This window comes from Mesoplodon mirus (assembly GCF_964341445.2).
Source record: "Mesoplodon mirus genome assembly, chromosome: 19".
Classification (NCBI taxonomy): domain Eukaryota; kingdom Metazoa; phylum Chordata; class Mammalia; order Artiodactyla; family Ziphiidae; genus Mesoplodon; species Mesoplodon mirus.
Window position 1 is genome coordinate 17,865,629 of NC_138995.1, and position 13,757 is coordinate 17,879,385.

Consider the following 13,757-nt stretch of genomic DNA (forward strand, 5'->3'; position numbering starts at 1 on the left):
TGATTCATGCTAAGGTACCAGCAATTTTACCAACCCTCAGTGCAAATGTCAACAATGAAAAAAGCAAACAACATCTTAGTATTACTGTGAAAATAGTTTTGAACTTACAGACCCCCTGAAGAAGGAATCCCCAGAGGTCCATGAAAGTATAATTTGAGAACCACCTCCCTGGGCTGATCCCTGTAGAACCAACATGTCAATTACTCATTAGCTATCTCAGCAAGAGTTAAGTAAGTTTCAAAACTACTCCACATATGATCCAAGTAAGACAAAGTATGAGGAAAGTGACAGGGTGTATTCTACCATATTCAGTTTGATTGCTAATCCCAAATCAGACATTAAAAAATATAAAGTCCAGGAGAATTTTTCCTACAGATTTGATTATGAAATATTTGGAAGAGGGAATCTAATTCAAACCATCTGCTGGACTCTTGCTGCACAGCAGTTGGTTAGAACACACTGCCAAAAGGTCCCCTTAGTGGGGAGGCCAGATGAGCTCATGCAAAGGCGTTTCAGCAGCTTTTGCCCCATTAAGTCCCATAAGCACAACACCACTCGATTTTCCACATCATAAAGTAGCCACACTTTCTCTGGATTGTTTTCTTTTCCAGTCAAAGAAAGATTATAGGAAAAGACTACAAAATTCACATCCTGCAAAATCCACGGAACCTATATCTATTTTTCTACCTGTATTCTGTACCTGGTTTTAACCTCAAGAAATGTATAAAATAAAAATAAAATAAAAATCCTCTTCATTTATCACTTTCATGTTTTTACTTAATTCCTCAACCATCCTGAAATATCAGCTATTAAGTAAACACACACACACACACTTTTGGTTTCCAAGAATCTATAAATGTGCAAGCCAATACAAATGGTTAACTCATGTTAAATTATATCACCCTAACAGTGTTCTTTGATTTTTAAAATTTACTTTATTTATTTATTTTTGGCTGTGTTGGGTCTTCATTGCTGGGCGCAAGGCTTTCTCTAATTGTGGCGAGTGGGGGCTACTCTTCGCTGAGGTGCGCAGGCTCCTCATTGCGGTGGACTTCTCTTGTTGCGGAGTACAGGCTCTATGTGCACGGGCTTCGATAGCTCTGGCACGTGGGTTCAGTAGTTGTGGCCCATGGGCTCTAGAGTGCAGGCTCAGTAGTTGTGGCACACGGGCTTAGTTGCTCTGCAGCATGTGGGATCTTCCTGGACAAGGGCTCGAACCCTTGTCCCCTGCATTGGCAGGTGGATTCTTAACCACTGCGTCACCAGGGAAGCCCTTCTTTGATTTTTTTAAAATTTACTTATTTTATTTATTTATTTTTGGCTGCACTGGGTCTTCGTTGCTGCGCGCAGGCTTACTATAGTTGCAGTGAGCGGTGGCTTCTCTTGTTGTGGAGCACGGGCTCTAGAGCACAGGCTCAGTAGTTGTGGCACACAGGCTTAGTTGCTCTGCAGCATGTGGGATCTTCGTGGACCAGGGCTCAAACCCATGTCCCCTGCACTGGCAGGCGGATTCTTAACCACTGCACCACCAGGGAAGTTCCCTTCTTTGATTTTTGAACTGCAATTAATTCTTAATTTATCAGGGACTATCTACCTTTGCTATTGGACCATCAAAGTCCTTAATCTTTTCCTTCTCTATATGTTTATGTTACCCTTGTGTGTGTGTATGTCTCATCCACTCATAAGAACATGTTCCAAAGTATTAGAATTAGTGAAAGTGAACATTCAGCCCTTTCTCATTACTCATATATATCTCAAACTGCCTCTTTCCTCCACACTAAAAAGACATAAGCACACCACTTTCTGGCTTTGCCTCTCTCTACTGCATACCTTCTGGTCTGGGTTCCTCCTCTGGTCTCTTTCAGTGGTGATACTCTAACCCCTCTGGGAGGGAGAGGATGATTAAGCCCCCTTAATTCTATCAAGAAGTGACTTCAACCAATTCCATCTGGCCGACACAGCCACATGGAAAAACTAAACCTCTCATCTGCCTGTCACCTTTGCTCCTAATCCACCAGTACTTCCTGAGCAAGGAGTGAAGAATCCTTGCTGTTTCATTAATTAATTAAATGTATTAAGAGGGACTTCCCTGGTGGTGCAATGGTTAAGAATTTGCCTGCCAATGCAGGGGAAAAGGGTTTGAGCCCTGGTCCAGGAAGATCCCACATGTCACAGAGCAACTAAGCCCATGCGCTACAACTATTGAGCCTGCGCTCTAGAGCCCTTGAGCCACAACTACTGAGCCCATGTGCCACAACTACTAAAGCCCGCATGCCTAGAGCCCGTGCTCCGCAACAAGAGAAGCCACCACAATGAGAAGCCCGCGCACTGCAACGAAGAGTAGCCTCCACTCGCCGCAGCTAGAGAAAGCCCATGCGCAGCAAAGAAGACCCAATGCAGCCAATAAATAATAAAAAACAAAAACAAATATATATCTGAATTCCTCACATTTAATATGAAACTTTCACTACTCGTAAAAACTGTTGATTTAGAGCTAAGCTCTTCTTTTAACAATGTCAAAAAACCAATTATACTTTTACACAAATTCTTCCTTGACATATTTTCACTTAATAATAAATAATTATTATAATTAAAGAAGCTAACACTTACTTGAGCACCTACAATGTGTCAGGTACCACTGTAGGCATTTTTAAAGTATTGACTCATTTAATACTCACACCCCCTCTATCTCATTAGGGTCCACCTAACAAATGAAAAATCTGCGGCACAGGAAGATTAAGTAACAATGCTCCCAATCACCTAATATAAGTAGCTATTAGGAACTCAAACTCAGTTTAAGGATTGGTCTTATTCCCTTCTATTAAATCTTGTTGGCTTTTGGGGTTTGTTTTATTTATAACAGCTTTACTGAGATATAATTCACACACCATATACTTTACCACTTAAAAGCGTATATAGGGCTTCCCTGGTGGCGCAGTGGTTGGGAGTCCGCCTGCCGATGCAGGGAACACGGGTTCCGTGCCCCGGTCCAGGAAGATCCCACATGCCGTGGAGCGGCTGGGCCCGTGAGCCATGGCCGCTGGGCCTGCGTGTCCAGAGCCTGTGCTCCGCAACGGGAGAGGCCACAGCAGTGAGAGGCCCGCGTACCGCAAAAAAAAAACCAACAGTGTATATAGTTCAATGGACTTTAGTACAATGAGAGTTTTGCAACCATCAGCACAATCTTAGCACATTTTCATTACCCTAAAAAGAATCCCTATACCCACTAGCAGTCACTCCCCATTTCTCCCAACTCCCTCCCCGCCTCCCGCCAAAACAACCCCTGGCAACAACTAATCTACTTTCTGTCTGTATAGATTTGCCTATATGGACATTTCATATAAATGGAATCATACAATATGTGGTCTTTTGCATCTGGCTCCTTTCACTTAGTATAATGTTTTCAAGGTTCATCCATGCTGCAGTGTGTATCAGAACATTTTTTTTATTGCTGAATAATATTCCATTGTATGGATATGCCACATTTTGTTTATCTGTTCATCAGCTGATGGACTTGGATTGTTTCCACTGTTTAGGTGTCATGAATGATGCTGTTATGAACTTTCATGTATAAATTTTTGTGCGGACATTTTTCATTTCTCTTGGATATACAACCTAGGAGTGGAGTTGCTGGGTCATATGGTGACTCTAGGTTTATCCTTTTCAGGAACTTTCAGATTTTTCCACATCAACTGCACCATTTTACACTCCCACCAGTAGTGTATGAGGTTCTGTTTTCTCCTACATCCTAGTCTACTCTTGCATACTATCTTTTTAATTATAGCCATCCTAGTGGGTGGGAAGTGATAGCTCATTGTGGTTTCAGTTTCCAAGTCCCTGATGGCTAATTATGTCGAGCACCTTTTCATGTGCTTATCGGCCGTTTGCATATCTTCTTTGAACAAACATCTACTCAGATCCTTTTCCCATTTTTTAATTGGGTAATTTATCTTTTTATTATTGAGTTGTAAGAGTTCTTTATATTTTCTAGATACAAGTCCCAGATTAGATATGTGATTTGCAAATATTTTCTCCCATTCTGTGGGTTTTTTCATTTTCTTAATGGTGACATATGAAGCAAAAAAGTTTTTAACTTTGATGAAGTCCAATTTATTTATTTATTCTCTTGTTGATTGTGCTTTGGTGTTGCATCTAAGAAGGCTCTGCCTAAGCCAAGATCATTAAGATCTACTCCTGTATTTTTTTTCTAAGAGTTTTAAATCTTATTTATATCTTTTCCTTAGTTGCAAATTAATACCACACTGAGAGTACCCACACAACCACCCCATTTCCTTATTTAGTACCAAAGAACCTTGGTCGTCTAGGTCCAGTCTAGTCAATGTCCAGAAATTATTTGTTTATGAGATTGTAATTTCTATATTGAACAAAGGCTCATCGAGGGGATGTCATAGGTTTCTGCTCCATCCTTCCAGTAACACCCAGTTAAGGAAACGTCTAAGGATATAGCTACCCTCCTTGCATTCTATGATCAAAACTAGAGCATAAGCCTCTTCCATAAAATTTAAGCTTAAGAGATCTGGACAGTCATATTCATAAGCTCTAACTCTTCAGAAAATATAAATTTAATTGCTCTAATTATATCTACTGAGACATGTCTACATGTTTTGTTACAATTCCTGTCATGTTCCCAATATAACTAAGACAGAGAAACTGTAATTTAAGTAACAGAATTTATTTCAACTAAGATTTATTGAAGGCCTACTCTACATGAAGCATTATGGGAAATGCTGAGCTAAGTCATAGTTTTTGACCTCAAGGAGGTTATAATTTAGTGAGAATTTTTAAAATAAATAAATAAAACCACAGAAACTGATGGTTAAATTCAGTCTTTCTGAAGGACCATTATGTCCTGAAGGAATTAATGAGGGTACACTTCCCTAACTTTGAGGCTCAATAAATCCTTTATCGCTATTCTGTGATCTAATGGCTCCAGCTCTAAACTACACAGAAACTCCTGAAAAGCTATGTGAAAATTATATTTTTATAAAAAGAGTGATATATGTAAGGGAACTTGGCAAATTGAAGGAAATCCTACATAACATAGAAGCCTTCCTGGAATAGAAGAATACTCTGCCTCACATGACTCTCTGTCTGCTGAAAGCAGGAGCCCCCATACTGTTGCCCATGGGACATACCAGATGGCTCCACCATTTAGCCTTTCTGACTACCAAGTATTTTCTGTGGGGCTCCTTTTTTTTTTTTTTTTTTTTTGCGGTACGCGGGCCTCTCACTGTTGTGGCCCCTCCCGTTGCGGAGCACAGGCTCCGGATGCGCAGGCTCAGCGGCCATGGCTCACGGGCCTAGCCGCTCCGCGGCATGTGGGATCTTCCCGGACCGGGGCTTGAACCTCTGTCCCCTGCATCGGCAGGCGGACTCTCAACCACTGCGCCACCAGGGAAGCCCAGGGTTCCCTTTTAATGTGTAGTTTTTGAGCCAGATCAAAACCTGATTCTTTTTTAAGCCCAAATAACACCGAATGTGAACATGTTTTCTAGTTTCACACTAGATAACTACTTTCTAGTAATTTCTTAAGACATCTTGGTTCCCAAATCTACATTTCTCTATTCTTTTCCCTTCCAACTCCCCACATTGGACATGCTAGAAACATCCTGTTGCTTCAGGTCAAATAAATGTTTATTTGATGGAATCAAAATTATGTACTCTTATACTAGAAAGAGAAATTGAAGAACGTATTGGCTGAGTTGCGTGGTTTATCCACGGTACCACAGTCTTGTTTAAATGATTTCATCACTCAGTCAAAATGCTGCCACTATTTCAGTGGTTTTCTAGTCACAGTCAATAAAGTAAAGGAAAAAAAACCCCACTATTTACTTATCTTCATGACTAAGCAAGTCTTGAAAAGAGCAGTTAGGAAGCTGCTTCAACAACTTAAAAAATACACACAAAAATACTAGTGACAGAAACCATTTATTTTGAGCTAGGAGCTGCAAAATAATCAATAACGTTGTGAAAGAAAAGTTTTTGTCTAAATCAACTACATAAGCTACTTAAATGTTATTTTAGCCACCTAAAAGATAATAGAATTCATTTTTAAGTTCTTTAGTAGATTTAGAGGAGGATAGACATTTTATTTTTTTGTCTTTAGTCTTACCTTGTGGCAACAAGAGGGTAGCTATGACACGGTGATGCCCAGGCATCCCTTGTCCACGGCATACAGTCATAAAGCAGCAAATCCTTCTCAGTCACAGCCATGAGGACAGGTCTCCACTGTTGTCTTCCACCATCTAGTTTTGCCTGTTACAGTGGTGAAATCCAGAAAGTAGAGCTAACTATAATGATCTGTAACTGTAAAAGTTCCTTCAGTGATGGCCTAAGATAGTGGGTCTCTATTCTGTTTCCCCTTCCTAACAGATGTGAGGAAAAGGAAACATACCATCAGGTTCCTTCCCACTGGCAGGGATTCTCCACTGGGAGGTGTGAGGTGGATTGTGTAGTTTGATAAAGCTCTCCCTGAGTGAGTTACAGCCATTTTTTAATGATATGACACAGTTTTATCCCTATTCCACAATAACTAATTATCGCCAATTCTAATTAAATACATAGTACTCTGTTCAAAATGATAATAATTTTAATATGTCTGATGTGGGAGTAACATCTTCTAAGTACAGGATAGAAACTATTACCAAATGAGTCTGTATAATATAAACATTATTGTTTTTCAAATATTTTTGATCAAGACCTACAATAAGAAATACATTTTACATTGCAACTCAACACATACATATAAATACTGAATTTAAAAATTTCCAAAACAACACAATTCCTATACTTTGTGCAACGTACTCTGCTGATTTATATTTTATCTTTTTTCAACGCCGATATGACAAATTATGCTGTCTTTTAGAAAACACTGATATAAACTATTTTCAAAGAGTTCCCCATTATAGTTGAGGAAGTTTATGTTTCAGTTTCAAGTGTACCATTGCATTTAATTGCATAAAACTCAGTTATCTCTATGATGGTTTAAAAATGTAGGAAAACAATCACTACTTATACATATTGTCAAGGATCCAAGACTAAAAAACAAAAGACTATGTTCAAGAAAAGCCCTGGTATCATCAAAATGTTTGCCTTCATAAGATGAGACCTTTGAGCAGGGAACGCTTAACAGAGTATTTTAACCCTCATCTTTTCTGCTCACTATCACTGATGGCTTCAAGGTGAATTTAAACTGATGAATCACTTGTCTCTTACTTGTCTTCAGATCTGCTTTTTATTTGCTTTTCCTTAATGACTTCTGAAGGTAATCTGAACATGTCAGAGTACCTTAAGAATACATCTATAATCTGAAAAGTGACCTGAGTGATTCGGTTCTGTGCTATAACATCTACCACTGGGACGCTTTTCTCCTAGCTAGAGCCATGAGCTGATTCCAGGAAGGGGAAATGAATTCCAGCCAGTGAAGTTACCCATGTTCGACCCTGTGCTGAAAGCACAAAATACATGACCCAACCCTAAGAATTCAAACAAAGTATGGTAGAAATAATTAATACTTTCTTTACCAGTGAACCCAAGTTTTCTAAGACTCTATATTAGTCTAAAGTAATGTCTGGAGGGAGAGTATCAGCTGTAAAGAGGTTCTCTTGGATTCTTAAATTTGGGGGTCATAGATACCCCGAAGGGATTTCTAGTTTATGTGCACTATTAAGTCTTTGCCTCCGAGATTGTTATGGATAATATTTCATAGGGAAAATAATGTAAAAATGTATCTTCCCAAAGGGATAAAATGACTATCTGATTTTTTTAATTAATTTTTTTTGCTAAGTTATAAGAGAGATTTTGAACACTAGATCAGAGTATATGCATTTAGAAAACCTAAATTAAATGTATTTCTTACCAAAGAAGAGAAAGGAAAACTGCTAATGCCAATACAAGCAATATGCAATTTCAAGACAGAGAACTTTTCTTTCAATTAACAATTTTTAAAAAGTATTTATTCTTGGGACTTCCCTGGTGGCGCAGTGGTTAAGACTCCATGCTCCCAATGCAGGGGGCCTGGGTTCAATCCCTGGTCAGGGAGCTAGATCCCACATGCATGCCACAACTAAGGAGCCCGTCTGCCGCAACTGACAGGGCACAACCAAATAAATTATTTTTTTAAAAAAAGTGTTTATTCTTTAGCTCTTTTGAGTCCTTAGTTTTTGGAGAATTTATTTTCCCTCTTCTACTTACCATTGGAGAAAAATGAAACCTCAGTTTAAGTCATTCTGTTTGCCTATTTGCCTTAACTTATAAGGATACAGTTTGCTTTCACTGGAATCAAAATGCCACCTGCTATATGTAGTATGTGTTTTTGGTTGTGGTATCAGTACAAGCAGCCTTGGGACTCCACTACTGAGGTGTTTTTTTTTCCCCACTATCGAGTTTTTGGCCAGAGAAAAAAGGGATACTAAAGTTAGCATTCTGGTTTGCTTGTGTTTCAATACCCACACATGCATACACCTGGCCAAACAATAGCCTTCTCCAAATTTTATTTTCTAATAACTAGAGTTGAATAGCACTAAAGATGAAAAATTAATAATAGTTATTATTCATTCCCTAAATCTCTTCATCCCACAAATCTTTTTAAGAGGTGATGTACTTCTGCTATTTATGTATTTTATTATTACAACAGAAAACATAGAGCAAAAAATAAATTGTTCCACTAATCCTGATTTAGCATATATGTTCCTAATTTGAGTCTTTACACAGTTTGAGAATAACCAGGGACAAGGTAGGAACTGTGAAAACAAAGCTTTCTTTGGCTGTCTTGGCTTTTCTACCAACACTCAAATGCTTAAAAATACTTATTTCGTAGGTAACGTATGTCCCCTCATTTGGTGGACTTAAAGAAGATTCCCTCTTAAGAAGATAACCAACTAAAAGGTAAACTATCAGTCACATAAAAATCAGTATCAATAAAGATAGAAGTGCCTTGCACAGAACAGATTATCTATTGGTTACCAAACATCTGTAGCATAGGTTTTCCCTATTTTAAGCAAACTCAATTTATGACAATGTGAAATAACAAACAGATAAGTTAAGGAGAGATCATTTAAAGTTAAATAAATGATAACTATCTTTTCTTTGCAACTGAAACAGTTTCATTCATATGCAAGCTTTTCAGGAAACACATCTATTGCTAAAATAAATGCTTACCTATTTTAAAAAGATTACATGATCTAAAATTATCCTGACCATTTTCATACTCAGAATTAAACAATCTTACCGTTAAAAAAGGCAACTCTTATCAGATACATAAGTTCATTATAATACCTCTGAGAAATGGTATCCAGTCTTGCTTGAACAACTTATTCTAAGTGTATTTGATTTGGGTAACCCAAACAACTACTTGGAAAAAGTAAAAATCATGAATAGTTTAGAAACAGCACTTTGGATTAGTTCCGTGATACTATTTTTAAAGAAGTTGAAACTTTTCGACTTGGTATTATTTTCCAACCCTGAGCTTGTGTTCTTGGACAGTATTTTATAATTAATGACTTGCTTGATTGCTTTTTGCATGTATATATGTAGACAAAGGAAAAAAATTAGTGAACATCTACTATTTACAAAGCATTAGGCTAAGTTCTCTGGGGGCTAAAGATCTGGGAAAAGTGTGCTCCTATCTTCCAAGAGCTCACAACTGAGTGGAGGAAACACACACATAAATACAGTCCATAAAGGGCAGATTGTGATGAATTTGTGGCTTTATTTTTCTCCTTTCTACTTGTCTGTATGTAGCATAAACCAAATTAAGTTCACTCTAAAGGTCTGGCAACTCTCATACGTTGCTGGTGGGAATTTAAATTAGTTCAATCTTGATGGAAGGCAAATTTGGCAATATTTTATCAAAATTACAAATGCATATACCTTTTGTGGTAGTTTAAAAAGATGTCCACAAATTCTTTACCATTCTTCCCTTTAAGAGCCGGAGCCCTGGGGTACAGACTGGACTTAGTAACTCACTTCTAATGAAAAGAATAGAGAAGAGACTAGGTCATAAAAGGTACTGTGGCTTCCATCTTGTTCTCTCTGTCAGATCACTTGCTCTGACAAAAACCCACAGCCATGTCTCGAGGACACTCAGCCAATCTTGTGGAAACGCCTGCACAGCAAGGAACTGAGGACTGCTGCCAACAAGCAGTAAGAAACTGAGACCTCCTGCCAACAGCTATATAAATGAAACATGTTGGAAGTGGACCTGCCAACCCAGTCAAGCCCTCAGATGACTGCCACCCTTGCTGACAGCTTGACTGCAACTTCATGAAGCGTCCCAGGCCAGAACCAGGAAGCTATACTGCTACCAGATTCCTGATCCTTAGAAACTGTGGGAGGTAAATGTTATTTCAAAGTCACTAACTCTTGGGGGTAATTTGTTTTATAGAGATAGATTACTAATATACCCTTTGAACCTGCGCTTCTGGGATTTATCCTACAGGTATAGAAATATCCCCTGTTCTATGAACTCTAACGATCAAAGCTCAGGAAATGATGTAAAACTTTGGATAAATCCCTTTCTAACCAAAGTTTTACTGCTCACTACTAGAAACTTAAGAACCAAATACATTCAGATAATGTGTGTTCCCTTGTTATCTGATCTATCTGAACTCAGATAATGGAACCAAAGAGTTTGGAAAGCACATGTGTGAAAGGACAAACTACAAGGTTATTCATTATAGCATTCTTTGTAATGGCAAAAGATTATGACAACAAAACTGGGGGGAGTGCTTATTTAACTACAGCTACACAGTGGAAAACTATACAGTTGTAAAAAAGAATGCTCTCTGTGCTTTGATATGGAAAGATCTCCAGGATATATTGCTTAATGAAAGAAACCAGCAAGGTATAAAGTAGTGTGCATAATATGCCATCTTCTTTTATAAAAGAGAAAAAGAAGAATATATATTCATAATTGCTTTTATTTGCATAAAGAAACTCTCAAAAGACTCAGTAGAAAGGAATGAAAGTGATTACCTCCCTGGGCGCAAAAGGGTAGGTATTAGGCTGATGGGGGACCAAAAGGAGAGTAAGACATCACCTATTAACTTTTTATTCTGACCTTGGAACTATGTGAATGTATCACCTTTTTAAAATCATGAAGATTTCTAACATTGCTGAAAGCACAGAACAATTTACCGCTCAATCGAGGTTTTCAACCAGCATATAAAATTATAGAAACAATGATAAACACAACTAAAAGACTAAAACTTTCAAAGTCGTAAATACTTATACCATGATTTTCATTAGTTTCTTCTGCTTAGTTATGCTAATTATGCCTCCTAGAAATCATCACAGTACTAATCCTGTGTTCTAATTTATTAGAATCATTATTTGGAATGTTCGTAAAATTTCACAGCTGAAAAAAAACTAAATCAGTGGAGTCCAAAATCCACTACACAATCACCTGGGGAGCCAAATGAGAGTTCCAGGCCCCACCATCGGTCTACCAAATGTGAACTCTTGATGGGGAACATGGGGAGCCAGACCTGGGAAACTGTATTTAAAACAAAACAACAACACAAAAGAACAAAACCTGTCTTGGGCTGATACTGATGCAATCCCTGCCCCCTTGCACATACAAAGGAACAAGGATGCAAAGATATGAAGGCACTTTTAAAAAGATCTAAAACCAGTGAAAAACAGAGCTAGCACTTGAACACTCATCTCTGAATCCCTATTCTGTCTTCTGTTTTCAACTCCCTCTGGCCCAGCTGACAGTGAAGGACCAGAAAGAAAAAGGATGTATTGTAACATCATGTAGAACTTTTAGTCTCCCTTTTGCCAAATTTGGATCTAAAGTAACTTGGATTATATCCTTCCTTTCCCTTCACCCAACATCTACTTAGGTTTTCTTGTTTCTCTTCTTTTCATTTTTCAGTCGTAGAAGACAACTATACATGTGTTTAATGGCTTGTAAAGTGTTTTGTATATTTTATAATTTTCCCAGACCAGGGGAGTAAGCCTGTTGTCCTTGAAACTCTGTCAATAGACTAGAACAGGAACTGGGAAACTATGACTTGTGGGCCAAATACAGCCCACTACCTCTTTTTGTAAATAAAGTTTTATTGAAACACAGTCACATCTATTCATGTTCATATTGTCTATGACTGTTTTCTTGCTATAATGGCAGAGTCAAGTAGTTGTATCACTAATAGCCCTTTGCAGAAGAAGTTTGCTGATCCTATTCTAAAACTGTGAAAATTATCTTCAGTCATTAAGGATACAGATGTTACTAAGAACCCCTTTTTAGTTATGTTATGATGATGATGATCATGACAGTCAATTCTTCTGGTAGAGGTGATAATTAGCAACAAACAACTAAACACTAGGGGAGGAGAAACAAAAGACTAACAAAAGAGCTGCAAGCTAGACATCCAGGGCCTGATTGCATGATAAACATTACCAACATACGAAATGGGGGAACCATCCTGGCTCTGAGTAGTAACCCGGTGAGACCCTGCCCTGCCTCCCAGCCTACCTGTTCTGCCAGCCAGGCAATGTGCTTAACCTCCTTGCTGCCTCCTGCTGTACTGGTTGCACCAAGCATGGCATTGAGTTCAGCCAACACCTGTGGGAGGAGAGCCATTATGTTGGTGTGGATAGCTACGAACCAGGAGTGTGCTGTGGCTGTATCCTTGCAACGCAGGATCAACGTGTTCCTGCTATCAGGAGAATGTAGCTCTATCAATCTGTGTGGAAAAAGAAAAAAAAAAGTGAGCTAGATCAGAAGCCATCAAACCTGCCATGGTTTAACATACATAACTGAAAATCTACTTTTACATTCCAGAATATAAATACTTTCTCTTAATTCCTTAGGGTCCAGTTCCAGAGAGATCCACATGTGGAAAGATCATCGTCGGAAAGACTAACTGCTGGGTCTGTTGTTTCAGTATTAATATAATGATCTAAGATAAGGGAACCTGCTATAGAGTCTGTGGTAGAACACTGCACTTTGCCTTAATTTCCATGTCAAAGAAATGGAAAGCGTGCTTGTTGAATCTCATAGGCACATTGTAAAGAAAGAACTAATATTTTTTTAAATACTTAGAAAACTCTGGTATACAGTATTGCTAGGTATATAGAACCTACTGCCAAACAGTGAACTGAAACTTCCACTGTGTGAAATAAAGAAAATAGCTGAAGAATGACTCTTTACGAAAATTTGAAGTTGTTTTTGAGGGTCTGGGTAACATTATATGATTAAATCATCCACTGAGTCATGGTAGAAGAATAGTTAAGAGATCTTCAACTCTGTGACTATTATTTGTTAATACTCAACTGTGAACAATCTATACTTCAAAAGTAACCTTTAGGAATTACGTAAATTTTTAAAAAAGTACACTCAACAAATTCCTTATAAAGCAATTTGTTGGGTACTATTTCGTGTTTTTTTTTTTGTTTTTTTTTTTTTCTTTTTGCGGTATGCGGGCCTCTCACTGCTGTGGCCTCTCCCGTTGCGGAGCACAGGCTCCGGACGCGCAGGCCCAGCGGCCATGGCCCACGGGCCCAGCCGCTCCGCGGCATATGGGATCCTCCCAGACCGGGGCACGAACCCGTATCCCCTGCATCGGCAGGCGGACTCTCAACCACTGCGCCACCAGGGAGGCCCCTATTTCGTGTTTTGATCAAAGTTTTTGCCAAGATGAATTTTAAAAATCATTCAATAAATGACTAACATATATACACTGCTGTGTTCTAACACTGAACATACACATCTTGTAAAATGGAAAAATAAT

At 38.5% G+C, this 13,757-nt stretch overlaps 1 protein-coding gene across 1 annotated transcript in view; it reads right to left on the reverse strand.

Annotated features, from left to right (window-relative positions):
* Positions 1–13,757, reverse strand: part of SNTB2 (syntrophin beta 2) — a 91,789-nt gene that overhangs the window by 27,740 nt on the left and 50,292 nt on the right. The window contains exons 3-4 of the mRNA XM_082607002.1: positions 12,500–12,710; positions 6,134–6,276 (exon numbers count right to left, since the gene is read on the reverse strand). Coding sequence (XP_082463128.1) covers positions 6,134–6,276; positions 12,500–12,710 — 354 coding nt within the window. The remainder of the gene's footprint in view (positions 1–6,133; positions 6,277–12,499; positions 12,711–13,757) is intronic.